This window comes from Rhinolophus hipposideros (assembly GCF_964194185.1).
Source record: "Rhinolophus hipposideros genome assembly, chromosome: 24".
Lineage (NCBI taxonomy): Eukaryota > Metazoa > Chordata > Mammalia > Chiroptera > Rhinolophidae > Rhinolophus > Rhinolophus hipposideros.
In genome coordinates this window covers 10,502,722-10,526,655 of record NC_138070.1, presented here as the reverse complement: position 1 = coordinate 10,526,655, position 23,934 = coordinate 10,502,722, and the positions used below count along the sequence as shown (strand labels likewise).

Genomic DNA, 23,934 nt, shown 5'->3' with positions numbered 1-23,934 from the left:
CAGCCATGGGTGCTGGAAATAATGAATAAGGGAAGGCAGGTCTGCTCGGCGCAGTGAGCAGAATACACACTCTGCTTTGCTTCGGCGACCTCTTCACACAATCTCTGTCCTAGCGCTAGAATAAGGCAAAGATGTGACCACAAAGAAATGGCTCATGGGTACATAAAATGAACAGGAAATGTTCACCGTTGGAGCATTTAGTCCAATGAAGAGATTATAATTATTATGCAAATGTGTGACTGAAAGCTGAAAATCCTTTTTATGCTCCCAACAGGCCTCATCATAATAAAGAGCATGGATAGTTTCAAAGCTCTTCACAAATATCAACGACATGTAACTAATCACAGTCCCCATGAGAAAAAAGTTATTATGAAATCTATTTTATATTGGGAGGAAGACTGAGGCTGCAAACTATGAAACGCACTCTTTAAAATTAAAAGCATTTGGGATTATTTTAAAAACAGAAAGATTACAAGTGAGATGACCGTAAGGTACAGGTAGCTTAGCTGTAAGCCTATCACACTTACAGCTTGGGTATCCATTTTCTCCTGACTAGCCTGGCAACTGCTAGTCTGGCCCCAAGTTAGACTAGACAAAGGCTTTGAAGTGGGTAGACAGGCAGGATGTGGCTAAAACCAAATGACCGAAACAAGTGACAGCTGATGGAGGAGAGTAAGAAATCACAGTGAACAACGGGGGCCTTAGTGGAAGGCAAAGAGTCCACCCACGGGCTCCCCTTCACACCCTGAGGGCATCACGACCTGTAACAGCGCGGAGGTGCTGGACTGTGCTGCACGGGCAGGCTTAGCAGTGCCCTGCACGTAAAGAACACTCAGGATTAGCTGTGGGTAGCAATCATGATATGCCTCCGACATAAATCCTTTCAGAACATCCTTCCATTGGATTCTGACAACCACCAAGAGGAAGACAGACAAATACTACTGTCTATACTTCATGCATAAAGAAACTGGGGCTTCAGTGATTTTAAGTACCTTGCCCCAAATTACACAGGTAGCAACAGTAGCTGAGGACACGCTCGGCAGAGCTCAGCTATTCTCAGTCCCGTGTCAGTGTCTGCCACCAATGCCTCTTCCTGATTCCTGGCAGAAATGGTTATTAATAATGGCCAATGTTTACAGTGTTCTCTTTGGTTCAAACACTGCCACACGCTTCTCTCACCCGATCCCCACAATTCCATAAAGTGGGTACTATGATTTCACTCACTTTACATATGGAGATGCGGAGGTGCAGAGAGGTCAAACCACTTATACAACCATGAAGTTTTGGAACTAGGATTCAAACCCAGGTGGGTGGGCTTCCAAGCCCGTGCTCTTTAAACCCCTACCCCGGGCTCTCGAAGTACGGCCCCTGGACCAACAGGACCAGCAGAGCTTATCACACATTCAGATTCCCGGGCCCGCCCAGGGTCCCTGAATCAGAAGCCTGGGGCTGGGCCCATAGAGCCATATTTTTCTGACACCTGCGGGTGTTTGAGAACACCTGCAGTATACCTACACTGCCTCCCAAGCCAAAATTTCAGCCTTTAAAAAAGTGTTTCTCGGCTCTAAATGCTCACTTCCTGTCTCCCAACTGATGCCAATCTGGTTCAGAGTAGTGTTGAGCAGTTAAGAGGATGAAAATGGGAGCTGTGGAGTCGGTAAGAGGATGGTCACTGAGAGCCGGGATAGCTGGTCAGGCTCCTTCCATAAGTGGGACTCTCGATGGACCCTTCCTGAAAGGACAAGGAGAGACAGGAGGGGAGGGGAATACCACACCTAATCAGGAATAAACGGGGCATAGTCCAGAAGCAGGGGTTCATTTTGGAGGTGTGGGACTGGAGAATGGGGGCCTGACACCCCTGGTCTTAAAGGCCAGGCAGAAGGCGGGCACCAGGGCCTCACCCACAGCCCTTGCTGACAAAACCTGACATGGAACATGAGGAGAGGTGCCAGCGGCTGGTAAGACAGCAAAGGTGGGGAAAGGGCAGGGGCAAGTGAGGGAAAGGGGCTGGAGAAGATCTATTTCCATTTCAATCTCAATATATATTTTAAAACTTCTTGTGAACGTGAGGTAAGAGTTCACGGCCCAAGGAAACGCCATAGTGCAGAGACACCTGGGGGAGTAGGTGGAGCCTGCGCCAGAGGTCCTCACCTAGAAAGATCCCAAGAATTCTGGGTACTGAATTCGGTCCGGGTTCAGCCAGTTGGTCCCCTATCAATGGACCGTGATGGAGCAGGAGGTGAGCAGAGCCTGGAACCCCGGTCACAGCAGAGCTGCTTTTTGTGTGTGGCACACGTCAGACGCTCCCTGGCCCCATCCAGCCGCCCTGTAAACCTCGTCACACCACCCGAGTCCCTTAATGTGGAATGTGAGCATTCAAGGGCGGACTGGGCTGGAGTTTTCCTTCGCCATCTTCAAATCCGGATTTCCCGGTGTGTAAATTAGCACCACACTGAGAGAATGCTTGAGACAGTGACTCTGCGTCCCTTACAACTCCTCTGCAACTCAATAATTGATAAGTTAATTATAAACCCACTGTCTAAAACAGTGCCTTCCAGGAGACTGCAGTGCTGAGTAAATTAATAAATCATAATCATTTACGTGTGGAATAAAAATCCAAAGTTCTCTACTTTGTAATGTTTCATGAGTCTGGCTTAAGCTGCTATTGTACTGCAAAACAGTAAACTGTCTTAAGTATTCTGAAATTCAAATTCGCACTGGCCCTTTTCTGTGTGCCTTTCTCCTGCCCTCCCCCAAACCAACACCATGAGTCTCAAGTGTCTCGATACATATGTCTGGATGGAAAGCCTGTAGCCTATGCTACGGTGTTACTGTCTTTACTTGTAGAACACAGGCAAACATTTCTAACAGCCATCCTCCAGATCTTCATTAACTGAAAAATACACTGATTTTCAACCCTTGTAACAAACCTACTTGCTGATCTGGCATGAAGAAACCAAAGCCATACCTGCCCACAAGTTGATAAACGCTAAGATCCACTCCAAGTTCACAGTCTCCCACGGGTGTGGAATGGAAATTCCACGTACATGATCAAGAAAGCCATTAGAAAAATTGGGCCATAAATAAAATTTTAAGCTTAATTCAAAAGGCAAACAAGCGAAAAGGCAATGATCAGCGTATATTTCAATGTAACGCTCCTGTAAGCTTGCTCGGAGCTTCAAGAACACGGATCAATGTTTTTGAAAATTAGAAAATAATACAAATGTCATTGGTATACAAAAACTACGCAAGTGCGAGTGACGACAAAAGATATTTAAGACACAGTGCCCTCTCCTCTTCACGTCTCAAAGGCTTTCTTTCTACAAAGCGACTCAGCATTCACATTAACTTACTGCATTCGTTCTGCAAGAAGCTAAAATGACCCATCCCTTTCTATTCTAATTGCATTCTTTCAAGGCAGTTCTCTAGAAAATGAGTCTGGCAAAGAAGGAAAAACTGCTTGTTACCTCTACAAGTGTGACGTTAGCCCTCAGTACCTGTGCTCCAGCAGGCCCGGGTCACCCCAATGCTGCTTCCTGGCCCCCTCTGGAAACCCCTCCTCCAGACCTGTTGCTCGAACCGGTAGCCTTCAGAGTTAGGAGCATGGAGCTCTAACCGCCTGAGCCACTGGGCCGGCCCTGGATTGCCCTCTTGCCCAGGCTTCCCTGATGAACTCCAACTTGACCCCAAAGCTGGTGGGGATGGGGAGGTACTGGTGCTCAGTACCTAACAAGTACCAGCAACATACAAATCCTAGGACCTACCTTCCCCAGGTACGATCCTGTTTCCAAGCAGGGAAACCGAGGCATGTACGTAAACTTGCTGAAGGTTTATCTGATTCCAAAACCCTTGCTCAGTCCCCAGTGGTTATACCACTACTCTGACTGAGTGGAAAACACTTTTCCCTGTATTTCCTTTCTGTAAGTGCGGCCTCCCTCGCAGGAGTGATTCGGAATCACTTAGAGATCCAAAGTACTCTTAGCTTCCACAAGCAGCAGCAGCGTTCCGAGAACTACTTCCCGCAGAATCACCATCATGGCTGTACAGAAGAGAAGTGGTCAGGTCCTCAAAGGGGCCCAGGTCAGAGGTTTCTCGCTGTGTCCTGAGAATCCCGAGGGCCCCAGAGGGTCCTTCAGGGTACTCCCAACATGTGAGGGGAATGTCATGTATTATGAAATCACACTAGCAATTCTATCACTGACTGACACCACTTTAATACTAACACACGTACAGAACGCATCTGAACGTTTCAGTCCTCATCTGCTTATCTGCATAACTGCTCATCACTCTAGAGTTCAGCAGGCTCACTGAGAGGGTGTGCCTATGACTTCACGCCCATCTCAGGGTGGAGAAAACCTTTCCTATGGCAAGTTGCCGTTTAAGACCGCAAGGCTGTAAGCCCTGAGACAGAGGTCATGTTTGATTCCTCTCTGTTTCCCGTGCCAACCAGAAATCTAGAGGATAGTACGTGTTCAATAAATGGTCACTAACAATGACAGTAGCCTCGGCAACAAAACTGGATCCTCTGGGAGTCAGCATCGTTCAATATCCTGGAAAACTTTGGTCTCCAAGAACTCTTTTCCTAAACTACTCCAAGGAGAAAGTAAAGGTAAAACATTTTAAAGGTTTATGATGAAAGTGAAAAGGAAATGAGACATTTACTTTGTGAACTTCCAATTCTAAAGTACTCATCCTGCTCGACAAAGAGTAAGTTTTTAATCCTTCTCTGGAATGGAAGCCTGAACAAAAGAAAAGCCAGACTGCATACTCTGGGGCAGGGATGGGGGCACGTGGTCAGAATTCACAAGCACTGTTTCTGAATCCTAAGGCTCTCTCAGACAGATAATGAAACTTGTGATGAGCGCACGCAGCCAATCCAGAGTCTCTTCACATCCGTGTGAAGGAGCTGCTTATCACAGGAGACGTTAGCCATTACTTTCCAGTGTGATGTAAGCTGAGGCAGCAGCGCCAGGCCAGCGTCCTTGTCAAACCCATCCAGCCTTCGGGTTACTTCATTGCATCTCCCTGATTAGGATGCAGGCCGCGTGCTGCTTACTACAACCTGCCACTGCATGCCAAGCACTTCAGAACTAAATCAGGAAATATGTCCACATACACAGGATGACGCTAAGAGCTCTAAGTGGGTGTCTCTCTTCCTTTAGGAGGCATGAGGCTCATCGTCAACATAATGCTCTTAAATGAGACAATTCTATCCCCTCACCCTCCACCTCTGAGAGCAAAATTTAATTCAGGGAGCAAAAGAATTAATAAAGATGATACATTATCATAAATATGTTTTCATGGGTGCAAGTATTTTTGACAGATTCAGGAATTATGAGACATAGAAACAAATCTTAAAGGAATGTTTGGGCACAAAGAGACATATTAACATTATTGACTCTGATTTTCATACTGCAGCATGGTGAAGAGATAAGGCCAGAGAAATTGGCAGAACACTGGTTTTCTTTTATAGTCATATGCCACTTAGCAATGCCTACTTTTAAGATCATTTATGCCACTGATGTCTGAGAACACAGGAAGGCAACAGCAAAACTTAAGAATCCATGTTCATCTAAAAGTAAAAGACCTCTGAGTGGCCCTTCTCACCACGTACCCCTTGCCCTGCAAGACACAGGAACTGATGACAAAGCACCAATTTCCTGCCCAGTCATTTCTGCCAGCAGTAAGCATGGCCTTTAGGAGATTTCCTTAGAGAAGAAACAGCAGAGCGATGGATTCCTCAACCCATTTAAGATGCCCTCAGCTACCCATCCGGGAGCCTCCCATGGTGGAACAGCTCAACACAACAGGTAAACACTTAAACCATCTAAGCCCTTCATCAAAAATTCCAGGAACATGGATGACGGACAGAAGCCCAAAGGTCACGTGTCTTAACTCATTTTACAGAAAAGAGGCAGGTCAGCTTACTGTCTTAATAGAGCCATCACTGCTCCCTCAAATGGTACCAAATAAGCCAAGAAAGGCCACATATCAGTGTGTGTTGCAGCTCTTTTCTCCGTAACAGTGGCCTAAGAGGGCTATCAGCCCCACTGGACTGGTTGTACGTAAAGCCATGTGATTCAAAATGAATAGTCGTCCATCCTGAAAGCAGAGAGCAGTGCCACAAAAATATCTAATGAAGAGCAGGACCAGACAAATCTCTGTATATTCCTTCTGGCCTCGTTCTGTTCTGATCTTTCTGTAAAGCCAGCGAGAGAAAAGATGCCAAGGAACTGCTAGGGGAACGGGGTGCACTGCCATCTGTCCCTTTCCGAGGGCACCATCTCCAGAGGGCGACAGCTGTCAGAATTACCAAGGCTCAGCCTCCTTTGACCCAGAAGGTCTCCTTTGAGGAACTAACCCTACAAATACATTCACGTGGTCTGAACGCCGTGCGCAGCTGCAGAAGACCGCAAGCAGTCTCACGTCCGCCGACCGGGGACTGGCCGGATTAATTAAGGTGCCTCCACGAGGTGTAAAACCATAAAATCACAAAAAACAGAACAAAAAACCCAAAGAGCAAAAACAACAACCAAACACTGGACAGTTCTTTATGATGTCATAAGAAATGGTGAAATAATCTTCAAGCAATTGTTGCAGGAAAACGCAAGGTACAGCACAATAATGGGGTATTTCACTATTTATACTTTTTAAAAAGAGGGGATTGAGGGCATGTATGGCTAATTTGCTTACATATGCATAAAACATCTCGGGAAGGATGCACAAGAAACTGAGGACATTGATCTGGTTGCAGGAAAAGAAACTGGGTGGCAGGATGAAAGGAGTGGAAAGGGGCGGTCCCACCGCACACCCTCCCGCTCGTAGCTTTAGATTTCTGAATCAGGTGAACGCATTACCTAGTCAAAATACATTCATTTAAAAAGATGTTTAAAGAGCTGATCTTTTAACAAAGAGTGAAAACAGGTCATAGCCATTTTTTCCCTATGACTTTAGTTGGCCAAAGAAAATGCTGGCAAATCCAAGTGTGCCCTTAACTCTGACCTCTGAAATTCAAAAGTCCCTGTGCCGTAAGCAAACTAGATGTACCAGAGCACTAACTCTCTCTCATCCTTCCTACCTAAGCGGGGAATGATTAGATCAGCTGTATTCACAAGCCTTTTTTCTTAGGCTAAATGGATACGTTTTCACTGTTATTTAATTTTGTTTCCTTAGAAAACTGTTTATTAACAGAGTTAGGTTCCTTGACAAGTACCAGTTTGTTGAAACCTGTGCATACTGCTGTTTAATGCTGCAATGCCAGGAACACAACTGGTGCTCGGTAACTCTCTGCGATAAACACGCGATGGGCTGGCTCGCTGGCTATATGAATGGATGACTCTGAACCCCTATTATTTGATGCTCAAACAGCTGTGGACTTATAAAATGCTATGCAATCATCACATGACGCAAAGATATCTCCAATGAAACAAAATAACACCTCTGGAATACTCCTACAGGCTAAAGAAATTTCAGTTCCTGACCAAAATGTGTTCTCTATCCCCATTTGGATTTCACTGTCTGCTTTTACCATAGTGAATCCATAATGGACTGCAGCTAAAGCCCGGTTCTGTATCAGGGGCAAACGAAGATAAACCAAACTCTCTGTTCTCATGAAAGCTTCACCTGATGCCGAGTGATACAGGCCAAAGGCACAGACACAGAGCCCCACGTGTACGCAGCTCCAGGCAAACTCTACCACTAACAGTCTCACACCAACCAAATAAAATATGCTGGGTCGAGTGCTGCCAGGCCCAAGCACAGACAGCACCAAAATAAGGCACTCATAAGCAAAGTGACACTGAGCGCCACACGTGAGACTATCTGGGAATTATGACATTACAGGACAGCAGGATGACATGGCTTAATTCACACAGAAATGTTACCTGACAATTACACTTCTTAAAAATCCAGGTTTTTCCAAGGAAGCAGGAAATCCATTACACATAATCAGATGCCTCTGCACAAATAAGGAAAGTTTCAAGGCAAAGCTTGACTTCCTTCCCATCTGGGTGGTTGGCGTTCGTGCTGAAGAAACATCTCAATGCAAAGTTATTACCAGCGCTACTAACAGCAAGGAGCCACCCACCCAAAACAAGTGTTTGGAGGTTTGGTTATACTCACAAAGGACTGGGATGACTGAACGCTAGATTTCAGAGGGATACTTAAACACATTCTTGTAGTAAATTGACTTCCACCCTCAATTTTAAAATACCAATGAAAAATACCAGGAACAAGTTATTTGAGAAACTATAAACTTTTAAAAATGAATTTTCATAAAATTAAGGCATTAATCAGTTGATGCTTATAATTAATTGGATTGGAAATTTCCAGAGGCATCCAAAAAAGTACCTGTTTACATCAGTATCTAAAGGACGCTCCCAGTTTAATTTTGTGCTGAACTATCTCTTTAACTGGTTTCTCAAATGTATCTACTACGATTTTATCAAAATATTCAACTGCATAGAAATAAATTCCCTCACATAAGTCAAAGAGAAATAGAACCTGCCAGATAAAAAATGTATTGAAAATATGAAAAATTTAAACCAGGCTTGTATTAAATATATCTATCACCTCCCTATACTGAGAACTTGAGAAATAAATGAGATAACCCAAACTTGAAAGCATAATGGATGAAAAATTAGAAAGCAAATACAAAGTCTTTCTTCTCTCAACAAATGAGCTCACCAGGGATCGGAAAAGAAAGGTTTTTCAAAGCCCGAGAAAGGAAACTGCCTTAGGAAACCAATTGCTGTCCCCTTCCTCCACTTCCCCGGGAGACAAAACACAGGAGTTATATCATCACAGATTTTTAGCTAACACATGCTAAATAGGCCCCAACAAAACAGGCCGACCTGAGCACAAAGGGTGTCCCTTCTCACACGGAGATTACAGCAAGCCACACAGATTTTCACTGCTTTATCTATCTTCCTGGCTGAAGAATACAGAATTGGAATCCAGGACGCTTCAACTCTTTGATTACTAAGTTGTAAAACCAGGGAACACCGACATAGAGATCTGACCTGACAGGTGACTATATATCAGGGAAAACACGACGTAAAAATCACAACCAGAGGCCAGAATCGAGCTGCGAGTGGTGGAGATAACAGGACACACACAGTGATGGTTAACTCACACTTACATGCCCGGCATTCCGCTTCAAGCTTTACGTGCACGTTTTCATTTAATCCTACAATTCTGTGAAGTGGGTACTGTTATGACCCCTTCTGTTACAAATGAGGAAACAGGTGTGAAGAGAGTTCAGCAACCTGCTTAAGGTCCCACGGGGTGGTAGGCGGTAGGGCTGGGAGTGGAACGTGTGCGCCCAGAGCCTGGCTCCTCTCCAGTTCACACTACTGCTGTGTGGAGAAGGCCCTCCTCCCTTAGGAGCCACCGGGTCAGAGAAGTTTCTTCCCAGGGATTACACCACTGTCAGCGGGGTCAAGAGCAGGCAAATGGGAGGGAAAACAAAACAAAACTTTATCCCTCCCTTGCCCGATTCCACTGGAAGAGAGAGTCCCATAAATCCGCTTTAAGACATTTAATACTATGTACCTGGCCGACAGTCTGGCTAAAATGCTAGGTAGTGATAAAATTTAGCTATCATGCAAAGAATTTCAATTAAAACCTTGTCTCCTTGCTTCTGGCTCTGAGTATCAGAGGCACTTTAATGCACTGTTGGTGAGAACGTAAATTTTGATACGACCTTTTTTGAGGGCAATTTGGCAACGTCCGTAAAACATATTAAGTGCACATACCCTCTGACCAAGCAACATAATTGCTAGGAATGTATCCCAGAGATACATTTTACAAGTTGCAACATTCATTGTAGCATTGTCTATAATAGCTCAAACACTAGAAGCAATCTAAGTGCCCACCAGTGAGGGGACTGGTTAAACACTAAGCGCACGTTGGAACCCTAGGAAGAGGGTGCTTGGTATGCACCAACATGGACTAATCTCCAAGGTACACAGGGTGTGATCAAATATTACAGTGAATGTTTACATTTAAAAAAAAAATTATTACAGTAAAAGACACATTGCCATTAATCCCCCTCCCTTCGAACACACTTATCCCATCGTTCTTGCCACTTTCAGAAGCAGTTCTGGAAGGCCTCTTTCGTGAGTGTCTTTAGTTGCGCTGTCGTGGCTGTCTCGATGTCCTGAATCATTTTGACTTTGGGGAAGAGTCAGAGTCGCACGGTGCCAGATCCAGTGAATATGGTGGATGAGGAGACATCATGTTTTTATTTGACAAAAATGGCCATATACCAGAAGTGATGAATGACATGAGACTTTCCGTTGCGATCAACAAATACGGTTACTGCGGCTGCCAAGTGCCATCCAACGGAAAGGCAGGGATCTTCAATACGGGAACCTGTGCATCAAACCTTAGTACCAGTGTGTGACAAGATTCAACTTGTTCAGTGCAGTCAGTCGGTGTGAGCTATAGTTGAGAGAAGGTGTGTTTTAAAGTGTGCCATAAATCATCCTCAAACATGACAGCGCTCAATGTCACACATCGCTTCTGGTATTCAGCAATTTCTGTCAAATAAAAACATTACAGTGTGTCCTCATCCACCTTATTCACTGGATCTGGCACCATGTGACCTCTGGCTCTTCCCCAAAATCAAAATGACCATGAAAGGTAAACGTTTTGAATCGATTCAGGACATCGAGGCAGCCACGACAGCACAACTAAAGACACTCATGAAAGAGGACTTCCAGAACTGCTTCCAAAAGTGACAAGAACGATGGGCTAAGTGGGTTCAAAGCGAGAGGGATTAATGACAATATGTCTTTTACTGTAATACATTTTTATTTAAACATTGACCGTATTGTTTGATAACACCTCATATTACTAAATAAAAATGTTGGGCACAGAACAGTATGTATACTATTATCTCATTTCTACAAAGATATGTTTTTAAGTGTATAAATGTACCTACATATGCATTAAGTTTTTCTAGATGGATACCTAAAAACTATTAACCATTTCTTCTGTGGAATGGGGCTGGGAGAAAGAAGGAGAAAGGGAACAATTACTTTTTCATTTTATACCTTTTGAAGTGCTTGTATTTTTATACCATGCTAAATATATATTTTCTGACTATGTCTTAAAAATATATCAGAGAGCTTTAAGTTTTTAACTGGCTTCTAAAAAATAAAAATTGATATTCTTTTTGTTAATTGCACATCTCACTTTTTTTGTACCTTGTTTCCTTCGTACGCCCATCCCAGGCTCTTCACTCCAAAAGCAGCCTGGTTGGCTGAGACATCCAGACAGGTGACAGGCTGGCCGTAGACGTAATGGAGGGTTCTGGCAGAGTCGTCAGCCTTTAGCAGGTATACCAGGTCTCCAGCAGTGGCTACGGCCACAGGGTACCTTCCGGTATCCGGAACTATTTCAAGGTAGTCAACCTGGTAAAGGATAAGACTTGTTTAGTCCTTCAGGTCCCAACTGCAATTCATCCTGCCTTGGTCAAAACATATACAGTTGCTCCTACACATTAGTGAAAAGACCAGCAACCCCCTAGAAAAAGACAGGCAAAGGGGCAGTTCACAGGAAATCAAACACAGCTCCTACACAAATGAAAAGCTGCTCATCGTAAAAGAAACACAATACAATCGCAATAAGAGGAATATAAAGTGAAAATTCACTGAGATACCGTTCTCACCTGTCCTATCGGTAAAGAGAAAATAGTCTGGTAAGACAACAGGGCTGCAAGTGAAGGGGAACAACCACATGTGTGGATCCCACTATGGTTGGTGGGATGTAATCGGTCCAACTTCTATAGAGGGAAATCTGGCAACACCTTTCTCAATGTCAATGCACGTATGCTCTGACTCAGCAAGTCACGTCTCGGAACTGCAAATAAACTCACATTTATGCAAACGACTGTGTACAAGGTTATTTGCTGTAGCACTATTTTGTCATAGCTAAAAACTGGAAAAACCTAAGCGTGAGTGACTAAGGGACGATTAAATAACTTACACTACATCTGTGCACCGGAATACCTCGCAGTCACAGTAAAAAGCATGAAGACGTTCTTTATAAACCGATACAAATGGGATTATCTCTAAGGTAACTATGGAGGAAAACGTAAGGAAGCAAGGTGATGGGATCCAGTGTGCTAATGTGTATAAAGGTGGGGCAGAGGAAGTATGTGATGTACTGGGCGTGTATGTGCACCAATCTTCTAACAATGGCTGCCTTCAAGGAGGGAAGGGACAACTGGTTTTCACCTCCTGGAGTAAGTTCTGAGCACGAAAGCATGTGAGCCACGCTGTGCGATGATGAAAATCCACGGTGTAACCGGAGAGCACTGCCCTGACAATAAGCCCAATGAGTTCAAAAGCCCAAAGCCTGGGCTGCGCAGAGGAGCTTCTGACAGCAAACATCCGGGTGACGCTGCTCATCCTCGGGCCCAGCAGTGTGAGTGGTGGCCCCACATCCACAGACGAGGGCCCATCATTAAGGACGGATGTTCCAGGCTAATGTGACAAACACGGGACATTGCCACTGCGATTCAGGGAGCCTGTCTGCAGAAGACAAGAAGGGGCCAGCTCTCGGGGCCGGGCGGGGGTTGCCGCTCCAGTGACAGTGTATTCAGGGGTAACCCGTCGTCCAGGGGGAGACACAACACAGAAAAGGTGTTATAACACATGCCTCCATTAGTGGTTGCTTGCTTCCTCTCTCTAGTCTAAAACTCATTTCTTATTTTCCTAAAATCCACATCCTCTGCCTAGCCATTAATTTCATCTTAATGTTGGAATTTGGACAGACTGAGAAGCTCAGATTGACAGTGGCTGTGCCATTTGCTGGGAGCTGTAAAACTCCGTGGAAAAGCTTCTAGTCTGAGCCAGGATGTCCCCTTATTGCCAAGGCAGGATTTACATTTTATAGCGGGACTCACATCTTAAGTAATTGCCTGAGTTCATATAATTACCGCTGGTCTACACTGTTCTTTAGTCGGAGACCAGATAATAAGCACTATGGTAGTTTTGAAAACAAACAAATACGGTACTTTCACATTTTTTCTAATAAACCCAAGATGGGATAATAGCCTCAGGCGGCTGAGGAGGAACACTAAACCCAAAGTGCAGAAATCTGATCATTAAAGGGACAAGAAGCTTAGGGGGGGGAAGCAGTGACACCCTGGCTTTTTAGGTATTCGATTCTAACAAGATTTCTACCAGGAGGAAAAGGGACAGGAAGAGCATTTGTTCCAAAGTCAGGCCATGAATTCATTATTCGATGTTGGCTCTTCTGTTCACACTCCAAAATCAAGTTTGTGTAAATTAAATTCAAACTCAGCACAGACAGATTTGAGCTCTCCCTTCTTACCACCAAATCGTCTCCTCCCCTACAAATGTAGATGCTCGTGTACAACTGAACTCAGAAAGAGGCTCTCTGTAAAGATCTCTTAAGGTCAGGTCAGCTTCACACGTGACAACCTAGAACACGGCTACCCAATTATCACTGACTTAATCTATTTTCGCTCTGAAGTTACTCTTAATTCCAGGTGAGAAAATCTTGGGATGAAGAAAGTTGAGGATGGAAACCTTCCTTCCCATACGGGGACCGGGATGATACCGCTGAACTCATTTTCACATCAGCGGACCTGGGGTTTCCAGGGGTGAACGTCCCGTTAATGTGAAAGAGGCTGAGCCCCAGGCCTGTGAGAAACTCGCGCCCTGAAGTCAGCCCTGGGGTGTGAGTCACCCCTTCTTAGCTCTGAGACTGGGACAGGCCCATTCACTGCCGTAAGTTTCCACTGGCTTCTCGGTAAACAGGGAACACCGTTACTCTTTCACAAGGCTGTAGTGAGATTTAGAGATGTGAGGCCCACAGGGAGCCCTGACGAAATGGGAGCGGCCAATATTTTGTTGTTGAGAATATGGAGAAATAGGCTCTCTCTTTAATTGTTGATCGGAATGTAAACTAATTCACCTACTTGTTTATGTTAGACCCACAGGTGCTAAGAATGAAAAATGAAATGACGAGACTGAAAGCTCACCAGTTTCTGAACTTCGAATTCTGCAGCTATCTGCAAACAGCCCTTCTCATTGGGGTGCAGCATTACAACATCAAAAGCAGAAGCTGTGGCAACAGTCGCACCTTCCCGGCTGAGGGCCAGTGCCTGTATTCTCGCGTCGTGCTCAAAGCGATGGATAGGATACTTTCCAGTCCTTAGATCCCAAATATTAAGAACTCCTATGTGGAAAACACAATGCAGGTAACAATTTTAAATTCACTTCAATATGCACAGTTATCAAATGACTGTTCAATGTAACGAAAATTAAAAGATAAATGATAAAATGTTAAAAAAAATATTTGCATCACATAAAACAAAAGGCTAATTTCCATAATAAAGGGCTTCTAAGATTCAATAAGGAAAAAAAAGCAACTGAAAAGTGAGCAAAGGACATGAGTAGGCTGTTCACAGAAGACATACAACTGACATATAAACAAAGAAAAAATGTAAAAATTCACTCACAATTAGAAAAATACAAATAAAAATTATAATGCAATACGATTTTTTTAATCAATCAAACTGACAAAAATTTCATAAAATATTTTGTTGTTGAGAATATGGGGAAATAGGCTCTCTCTTTAATTGTTGGTAGGAATGTAAACTAATTCAACTCCTCTGAAGGCAATTTGATAATATTTAGCAAATTAGAAATGCATATAGGATAGTCACTGTAATGTTTTTAATTTGTCAAAAGATTGGAAGTTACCTAAATGTCCATCAAAAGAAAACTGCTTAAATAATGCTACCTGGAAAGTTTGGAATTTAAATAAAATGAGCAGTTAGAAAAGAGAGTCAGCCTTATAAATAAGCTATATGAAATGATCACCAAAATATATTGTTAAATGAAAAAACTAAAGGACAAAATAGTGGTATATAGTATGCTACACTAGTTTTGTGTTTTAAAAATTTAAACACACACACACACACACATACACACACACACATACACACACACACACACACACACACACACACACACAAAATGGAATCTCCTGGAAGGATACATAAGAAACTGTTAATAGTGAGTGACTAGCCTCTACAGAAAGAAAACATAAGAACAAGTAGGAGGGAAATTAACTGTATACAGTTTCTTGTACATTCTGAAATGTTTTCCAGAAATTACCTTTACCAAAAAGATACATTTTTAAAAAATGTTTTTATGAGAGAGACCTAACAAAAATGGGAGTACGTATGTTTGTCGCTGAGTAGTTTTAACACATGGAGTTCTTAACTCATTCTTCTATCTGTGCACTCATTCTTGAAACAAATAATCACTGAGCATTTGTTCTAGGCCTGGCACTGCTCTTCTAGACGCTAGCAATACGTGTAAACGGCCCTAACGCACACTCCAAGTGGTTCTTGTAAGTACTGTACATCCTTCCTCACTAGCACCCTCTTGTAGCCCCAGCTGGCAGTGGTGCTTTCTTATGCATTGCTGTAAACGTGACCTTGGCTATCCCACACTTGTTAAAAACTGATTTTCCTATACGTCCTTCTCCCCAGCACCTTGAATGCTGCCACCCAGATGAATTGCTCTCACACACTGGTCGTGTCTCCACCTTCTCGAATTGTCTAGAGCAGTTGTCTCCGAGTGAGGTCCTAGAACCAGCAGCATCAGCGTCGCAAATGCTCAATCTGAGCAAATGCTCAAGGTTAAGAACCAGCAGTCTACAGGAACTTACACTTTTCTACCAGATAGATACACGTTTCTGTATCTGAAATGCCATTTATTCCTTTTTGCTCACCAAATAATTTCTTTTTATCATTCCTATTCACTAAGCTACTTCTTTTCCCTCAAAAATTTGCCCAAGAAAAGAATTACTTTCTGCACGTGCTGGATAATGTTCTGTTCCAATTCCAATTCATTTTATTTTTCAAAATTCACTGAGAAATAATTTGTGGAGCTAACATAGTCTGCGGCTATTTGTTTGAGTTCAAATTCAGCTTCACCGCTTGCTAGCCGAAGGCCTTGGGCAAACTACTTAAAAGTGAGCCCGTTTCCTCATCTGTAAAACTGAAGATAATATTACCTACCACACAGGACAAACTAAAGGAGATAAACCATATAAAATGCTGGAGACAGGTCACTCATATAGTTGTACGTACTCTTTCATTCCTGCTGTGTTATAAAGCGTATTTAATCTATTAATAGCATGAATTTCTTCCCAACTGCTCATCCATAAATCCAGTCCTAGTTCTGTAACTTCCTATTACCTAAGCTTTTTCATTTTTCTTCTCTTTGCCATCCATCTTTCCATCTTTCCTTTTTCTTGCCTTGTACTGTCTTGAAACAAGAAATGCTTTGAACTTAGGATCTTACTGTCAAGTATCCCTTAGCACTAAATAAATATATAGTCAGAAGAAAATAATACATTTGGGCTGCTTTGCAAGACTTTTAAACTGTCAGTAGGCTAAGTAGGTGATTATAAACAAAAGCAGAGCTCTCTTGAAGTTAAATGCTGCTTCAGATGTAAAACACAGAGTACTCGATATCTCAAGTACATAATATCAAGAATTATGATAAACTTGGGGAATAGCAGATCTCAAAAGAAAACGTTCTATAACACATTTCCCGGCAAACATTTTGGCAAATTCTCTCCTTTCTGACTCAGGAGAAACAGATATGCTGCAGAAAATGCCAGTGGCTCTACACATTAAACAGGAGACAAGCGCATTCCAAGACGCATTGCCTTTGCTTGCAGACATCACAACCTACAGTGATGAGAAATAAAAAATCGCTATTTGCATAGAGCTTTCCAACATTCAGACGCTTTCATCTGTACGCTCGGGTGCTCACTTCCATCTTGGGAGGAGCAGCCATCCTTATTCATCCTCATTTTACAAAAGAGAAGAGACACAAGCTCCAGGTAGTTAAACAACTGTCCAAGGCCACTTGGTACGTGATGAGGCTGGGCTGGGATTTAGCTACAAAAGTGCAGGATGAGCAGCTGCATCTACAAGGGCATAAAATAACTATGAGATCGATGAGTGACTGACGTAAACTCACCCTGCGCTCTGCCAAGTGTGGAAGTTATTCAACCACAGCTCACTCTAAGCACACATGGAGTTTATCTATAAACACATTTTTCATTATTAATCAAGTATTGGTTTTGTTGGCATCATTTTCCAACAGAATTGCATGCAATAAAATACCCTTCACCGCAAGGTTGAGCTTCACAAAGCTATCCTGAGAAGGGTCTTTTTGGAAAATACATTCTGGGGTTCCATCAATGTAACGGTCACACCCTTTTCTTCTGAAGGCCTGTTGTGTCATGGTCTTTATGTCAACTTTCTCCACTTCAGCTGGTAAGTGTAGAACGCGGACAGACCCTCACTTGTCAATGATGCCATTATCATTTGCAAGGTCAGTCCTCCAAGCGAACTTCTAAGTGCATCAACATTTAGGGTTATGTCCTCTTGATGAACTGACCCTTCATTAGATGAAATGTCCCCTCTTTACACTTTTTCCCTGCTTATCTTTGCTTTGCAATATACTTTGTCTGCCATTGCTACAGCCACTCCAGCTCCCTCTGACTACTGTTAGCACGAGCACTAACTTTCCAATCCGCCCCCTTTGCCATGTGTCTTTATATTTAATGCTTATTTCATTTTCATTCCTTTGTTGGCTTATTAGCCACATCTCTGTGTTGTGTTATTTCAGTGGTTGCTTTAGGATTTTAACATACACCTGTGACCTACCAGTCTGCCTGTAAGTGGTATCATACCATTTCTCAGACAGTGTAAGACTATCACGGCAGCACACTTCCATTTCCTCCCTTCCAGCCTCTGTGCTATTGTTGTCATACTTTGTATGTCTACATGTTATAAACCCCACATACACTGTTATTATTTTTGCATAAGCAGGCAAGTATCTTTTAAAGAGACTTAAATAAGGAAAAAAGCCATTTATATTGACTCATGTAATGACCATATCTAGTACTCTTGCACTATCACTTTAAACATTATTAAATCCAACAGCCTTGGTAAGATTTACAGTTTCACTTTGCAACTGTATTGTTGGATATTTGACCCCAAACCACATGGTCAAGATGGGCAGGAACAGACACAGCAGCTAACAGGGAGGGATGTTTCGAGTGAAAGCTAATTTCATAAAGGGCCAATTTATTAGTTAATATAGTTATATCATGGCTACTTTTACAACATCAAAATTGCAAAGACTCAGAACAGTCAATACTTGAATTATAACAATGTTTTATAATATTTTCACAGATTATCATCCATTTAACCCACATTTAGCCAAAAAGAAATCAATGCCAAATATATGGTGATGGAAGGAGAACTGACTCTGGGTGGTGAACACACAATGGGATTTATAGATGATGTAATACAGAATTGTACACCTGAAATCTATGTAATTTCACTAACAATTGTCACCCCAATAAATTAAAAAAAAAATAATTCTGTAAACAAAACAAAACAAACAAAAAAAGAAATCAATGCAGCGACGCAGCCACCAGGTACTTACTGAGCCCCTGCTTTGGGCCATCCACCATTCTGAGCACTGAGGAAACGACAGTGAACAAGGCAAAATTAAGCAAAAAAGCCCGCCTTCCTGGAGCTGACATTCTAGTGGCACCTACCAAACACCTCAATGTGGGGGTATACCAACAGGATATGATCCCTGGTCTTACAAAACTCACACTGACGAGAAGCATTAAAATATGATAGAACAGATATATGCCAAGTACAATAAGGCAACAGACAAGCTGAACTTCTGGCCACATTGTCACACTATTTCAAGATCCCAACAGGAGCAGCTAACTTTTCCAAACATTTCAAGTCCAACCAGGTCCAGTCCACTACACGACATAAGGAAGAAGCAGTCAATGTCTATCGGAGTCAAATCAATGCACTTCTCAGGGAGGTGACGATTTGTAAAACCTGTGACGTAAACTCATGTGAAAGGCCACGTGTTCTCATACTGCAGACCCAGCAATAATATAGATTTGGCTCCTGAGACCGGCTGGACGTAGGGGGAAGGGTTGCCCTTTTCCTGCGCCTTGTCATGAATGACTGTTTTTTGTGATTTGCTTTTCTTTAGGCTGAATGGAGGAGACATAGGTCATGTTTGTTTCTAATGCTTGTAGCAATTCAAAACACAAAAGAGGCTACAACAATGTTCTCTCTCTCTCTCTCTCTCTCTCTCTCTCTCTCTCTCTCTCTCTCTCTCTCTCTCCCCCAACACCACAAAGTCTTCTACTCCACGCACACAATGAGACTGACCTTCTGCGGCCCAACGGAAGTCCGGGAATCAAATGCCCCCAGGGCCAGGGGTCCCCATCCTTGCCCACCCAGCTGAAGCCAAAGCACTAATCCAAGTACTATGAACAGGCCCACCTGTAGAGGGGCTGGCGAGGGACCTCAGAGCAAGGTGGCACCCTGACAGGTGTCTGCTACATTTATTCTGCCTGCTAGGCCAAGGTGAAACAAGAGAAAACGTCTCACCAAACGTAAAGGGAGGTTCTGTGCAGTTCCTTCCTAGTGACCTGACAGGCCCGTCACTGCCGGCATTCCCGGAACCAGGAATCATCCCTCAGAGCTGGAGCTTCTGGCCCCATTTCTCCCACACCAGGAACACTGAAAGGAGAGCAGGTGTCTTTCTGTCTCCCTGACAAAACTGCAGGATAGAAGATGTCGAACTCTGAGCTAGTGCTGGGATCACAACGACGCTGTTTCAATCGTGAGAAATACGAAAAGGATGCAGACAAAATGAAAAGGGGAATCTCGAAAAATCTGCAAGCACACAGTAAGTGAGGGCCATCGGCCCCGTAAAGGACACAGGAGTAGGGCTGGGCAGACCCCTGCTCTCTGGGCTCAGGACCCTCCACCTTGACAAGGGGCAGCAGGGCTGAAGGTACTGCAAGTTCACCTTAGACTAGGAACAGCCATTAACGATGACATGACTAACGATGGCCAGTCTTTTGAGGAGACATAAAGCCCGCTTGGCAGCTGTGGACCGGCACCCATGCCAGTTTGCAGCATGCCCCTCCCACCTCCCAAAGGAGGCCAGCCAGAGTGTGGTAATGAAACTGCACATAGCGGAAATGGGATCTAAATGAGTTTAAACTGATTTATGCTAGCTTTTGTAAAGATTACTTGGTATCAGGAAAGTGCTACCACTGTGAAATAATGTCAACAATCCTTAAGACCTCCGCCTAATGGTACTTGCACAGAATATTTATATTCCTCATCATGGGAACAAGGACCATAATGGGTACCATTTTTGTTTTATTAGGGATGCATATTTAAATTAATCTGCTATTTGCCTAAACAATTAGCTGCTTCTGTTTGTGTGTACAAAGCCAAAATTGCAATTAGGCTTCCATCAAAAAGATAAGTCCCAACTAAAACTGTCCCGGTGGAGTCGTAAGAGCTCAGGGCAGAACTTTCCAAAATTACTTTTTAGCATAATGGTAATTATGTTAATTGTTTGAAAGGTAAATAACTGCAGAACTGGTTTTGGGGAAAAAACACAATTGGTACTGTCCCTTCCCTTTGATCTTTTTCACGCACCATAAAATTTAAAACAGGTTAACAAGAAAGTCAGACTGGTCAGTTCTAGAACTACAGAGTTTGTCTCGAGGTCTTTAGTGCTTTCTCGATTAGAATTCATTTTAGCCATGGGCTCCAGTTCTATGGTGTTTGCACAATAAACACCTGAGGCTTGTTCTCAGCTTCATAAGGGCTAAGTAGCCGGGATCGATTCACTGCAGTTCAGAGACACTGAGTGAGGCTAAAGACAGCTGGCAATCTCGATTTCCACAATACAAATAAACATTTGCCGATCAGAAACCAAGCAGGAGTCAAAAAACATTCTGCAACAAAAGGCCTTTAAATGAAAATTGTAAATACACTGATAGCGCTCACTGAACATGTACCCCTTTATTCATCAAGTGCAGACATCACCAGGAAATGTACATCAGAGATGTGAAGGTGGCATGAAATCTGAGAGGACAAAAAAGTTTTGCTTCCATGGAAGAAGTAGCCAATGGGCAATTAATGCCAGTGCAAACGAGAATCATAAAGGGCTAAATCACTGAGGGTCTTGAAAGCGGAATGACTCGTCTTCCTTCACCTGGGTGCTGCATCCACCGAGCATATAATCCTCCACATTCCAGCTGAACACAGCTCCAAAGCTGAACTCTGTGGCTTGTGGCAACAAACAAACAAACAGTAACTATGAGGCACTCTGGAAGCTGCATTTTACACTGACAAGTGAGAGACTCTGAATGGGTTTTTTGGAGCAATGACATGACTGGTTAGGGCATAAGCAAAGCAGTGACCAGCCATGAGATGACAAAGCAGAAAGGGAGTCAAGTAGAAAAAACGTTAAATATATTTAGTAGTTTCAAGTTCAAAGCAGACAGAAAGAACATTTTTAAAAGGATAAAAAAAATGAAGAGATTCCGTAAACAAAAAAGACTATGACAATGCGATTAAATACTAGAAGAATTTACAGTTAGCTAAGTCAAAGGAAAAACAGATCGATGGGGAGAATGTGGACCATCCCTTCTCCAAGGGGAAGTGCCGAGAGAGCAGAAAATGTGAAAGGGACCTCTGTGCCTGCAGCCACTAACTTTACAATGTAACTGAGGGACAGAAACGTAATATGGAATACATTTGGAAGAGTATATCAGACACTGATTGTAATCGATGCCTCCAGAGAAGAGACTCGGGTGACTGGAGGAATCGGGGGACCAAGTGTTTGTTGCCAGAGAAAAAACACTCACTTTTTACTATGTATCTTTTGGTACTACTTGTTTTTCTACATGTAATACTACATCAAACAATTATTATAACTTGTCTACACATCTTTATAGATAGTAATATGATGTCGACGAAAAACATCCAGCCTAAGAGAAAGCTTGTAAGAGTCTATTTGGGCCAAACTGATGACAATTGCCAGGAAGCAAAATCTCAACAGGTTGAGAAGATGCTACACAAAATGGCGGTTTGCAGCTTATTTTATATGTAGCATCAGAGGAGGGCTACATGAAACCCACTGGTGGTAGGTTAAGGGGGTGGGAGAAAACAAAGCAGGGATTGGATAACAGTAAATTGGAGAGAGAGGTACTTCTTTCACATAGGTGGGTGAAGGATAGTTAATAGTTCTCATAGAGATGGTAATCAAGGGACAAGGATAATGATGAGGGATTCTGCACTTTCCTGCTCTGGTCTGGATAAAGGGATTACTGACATTCCAAGGATGTCACCTTAGGTGCAAAATGACAATAGACAGGCTCAATCAAGATGAAGATTGACTTTATGAAAGAAGCTTCAGGCTAAAGATGTGACTTCCCGCCATGGCCCACCTTAGATCAGACCAGCGCAGGGCCTGGGCTGGCATTCAGTAGGTCTCGGCCTCCTAGGTGTCTCTCTGTCTCTGTCTCTGTCTCTGTCTCTCTCTCTGTGTCTCTCTCTCTGCTTATTCCCAAGAGGAAAATATGTCTATCTTCAAACATAGTTGCACTCATATGTTGAGTGACATAACTATAATATTTAGAAACCTCCCAGTGTCATTTAAGAACGACACTGGTAACTGTTGAAGTTGAGTGATGGGTGCATGGGGGTTCACCACACTACTCCTCTGTACCACAATAAAAGGATTTTTAAGAATAATAATTTGAAAGGCTATCAGTGAAAAAAAAGTAAAACCTATTAACTTGTAAAAGTAACAAATATTAATACAAGTTTTAGAAATGTTTCCGGTAGCTACACTAGAAACTCAATGACTTCTCAGAACAGATTTACATTGCAAATTCCAGTGATGACATTTTGCAGCTTTTAGAAATGCCATTCCAAATCCTCCAAAGATCTTGATCATACTGTCAATTAATTCCCTTTCAATAAGAGTATTAAATGGTTCAAACAAATAGAAAAAAAATCCACATGTATTTAGATTATGGCAAAACGGCAGTCCGTTTTGAGTTACCTGGAACCAAGTGAGAAGAAAATGGAAGCCTCAGGTAATCGAACCTCTCACGCAGGCATCCAGATTCAAATGCAAACCTGCCCAGTGTAGCTGAGCTGGGTCTGGAGGACCCTACAGGTTTGGGGTTCTCCCATCTCCCCCTGTGTGAGGAGGATACAAACAGCCCAACACACATTTCTCCCCCGAACTCCAGACCCACGGATTCACTTGTCTTAAGGCCAGTGGTCTTCAGACTAAAATAATTTTGAAGAATGAGGTCTCCCTTTCACATTGTACATATACAACTGACAATTGTTCATCGTAAGTTTTAAGTTGTGGCAAAAAAAAAATGTAACCTTTAGCATAGTTCTAAACATTGCCATTTTAAAATAAAATGGCTACACCATTCTTTGGAAACTAAATACCATAGATTAGATATTCATCATCATGCATTTTTTAAAAGGTGGGCGGGGAGGGAGGGATGGCTTAAAGATAAATAAGATACCAAAACAAAACGTGTATTGAGAATCCCTGTGTTGAGAATCCCTAAGTAACCATCACCACAAAAACAGATTCTAATCTCAGGTCCCTAGTTTGGCCAGACAACAGAAAATGAACAGGAACATTCTTTTCTGAGTAATCATTTAACATATGAAAGTATGGCATTAAATTGCTATGAGAAGGGGAGGCCGGATGGCTCAGTGGGTTAGAGCGCGAGCTTTTAACAACAGGGTTGCCAGTTCGATTCCCACATGGGTCAGTGAGCTGCGCCCTCCACAGCTAGACTGAAGGACAATGACTGATGGGTCCTGGTAAAACACACTGCTCCCCACTATTCCCCAATAAAAATTTAAAAAAAAAATTGCTATGAGAAAAAAGAATCTAGTTTAATAATCTAACATCCTTTTTTAATTTTGAAGTTAATAACCTAACACTTTTTTTATTTTGAAATATTTCAGACTTACAA

The 23,934-nt window shown here is 42.9% G+C and overlaps 1 protein-coding gene across 2 annotated transcripts in view; it reads right to left on the bottom strand.

Moving 5' to 3' along the window:
* Positions 1–23,934, bottom strand: part of FBXW8 (F-box and WD repeat domain containing 8) — a 109,101-nt gene that overhangs the window by 26,622 nt on the left and 58,545 nt on the right. For both annotated transcript variants that reach the window (XM_081036816.1, XM_081036817.1), the window contains exons 6-7: positions 14,018–14,214; positions 11,211–11,417 (exon numbers count right to left, since the gene is read on the bottom strand). In XM_081036816.1, the coding sequence (XP_080892942.1) occupies positions 11,211–11,417; positions 14,018–14,214 (404 nt within the window). The remainder of the gene's footprint in view (positions 1–11,210; positions 11,418–14,017; positions 14,215–23,934) is intronic.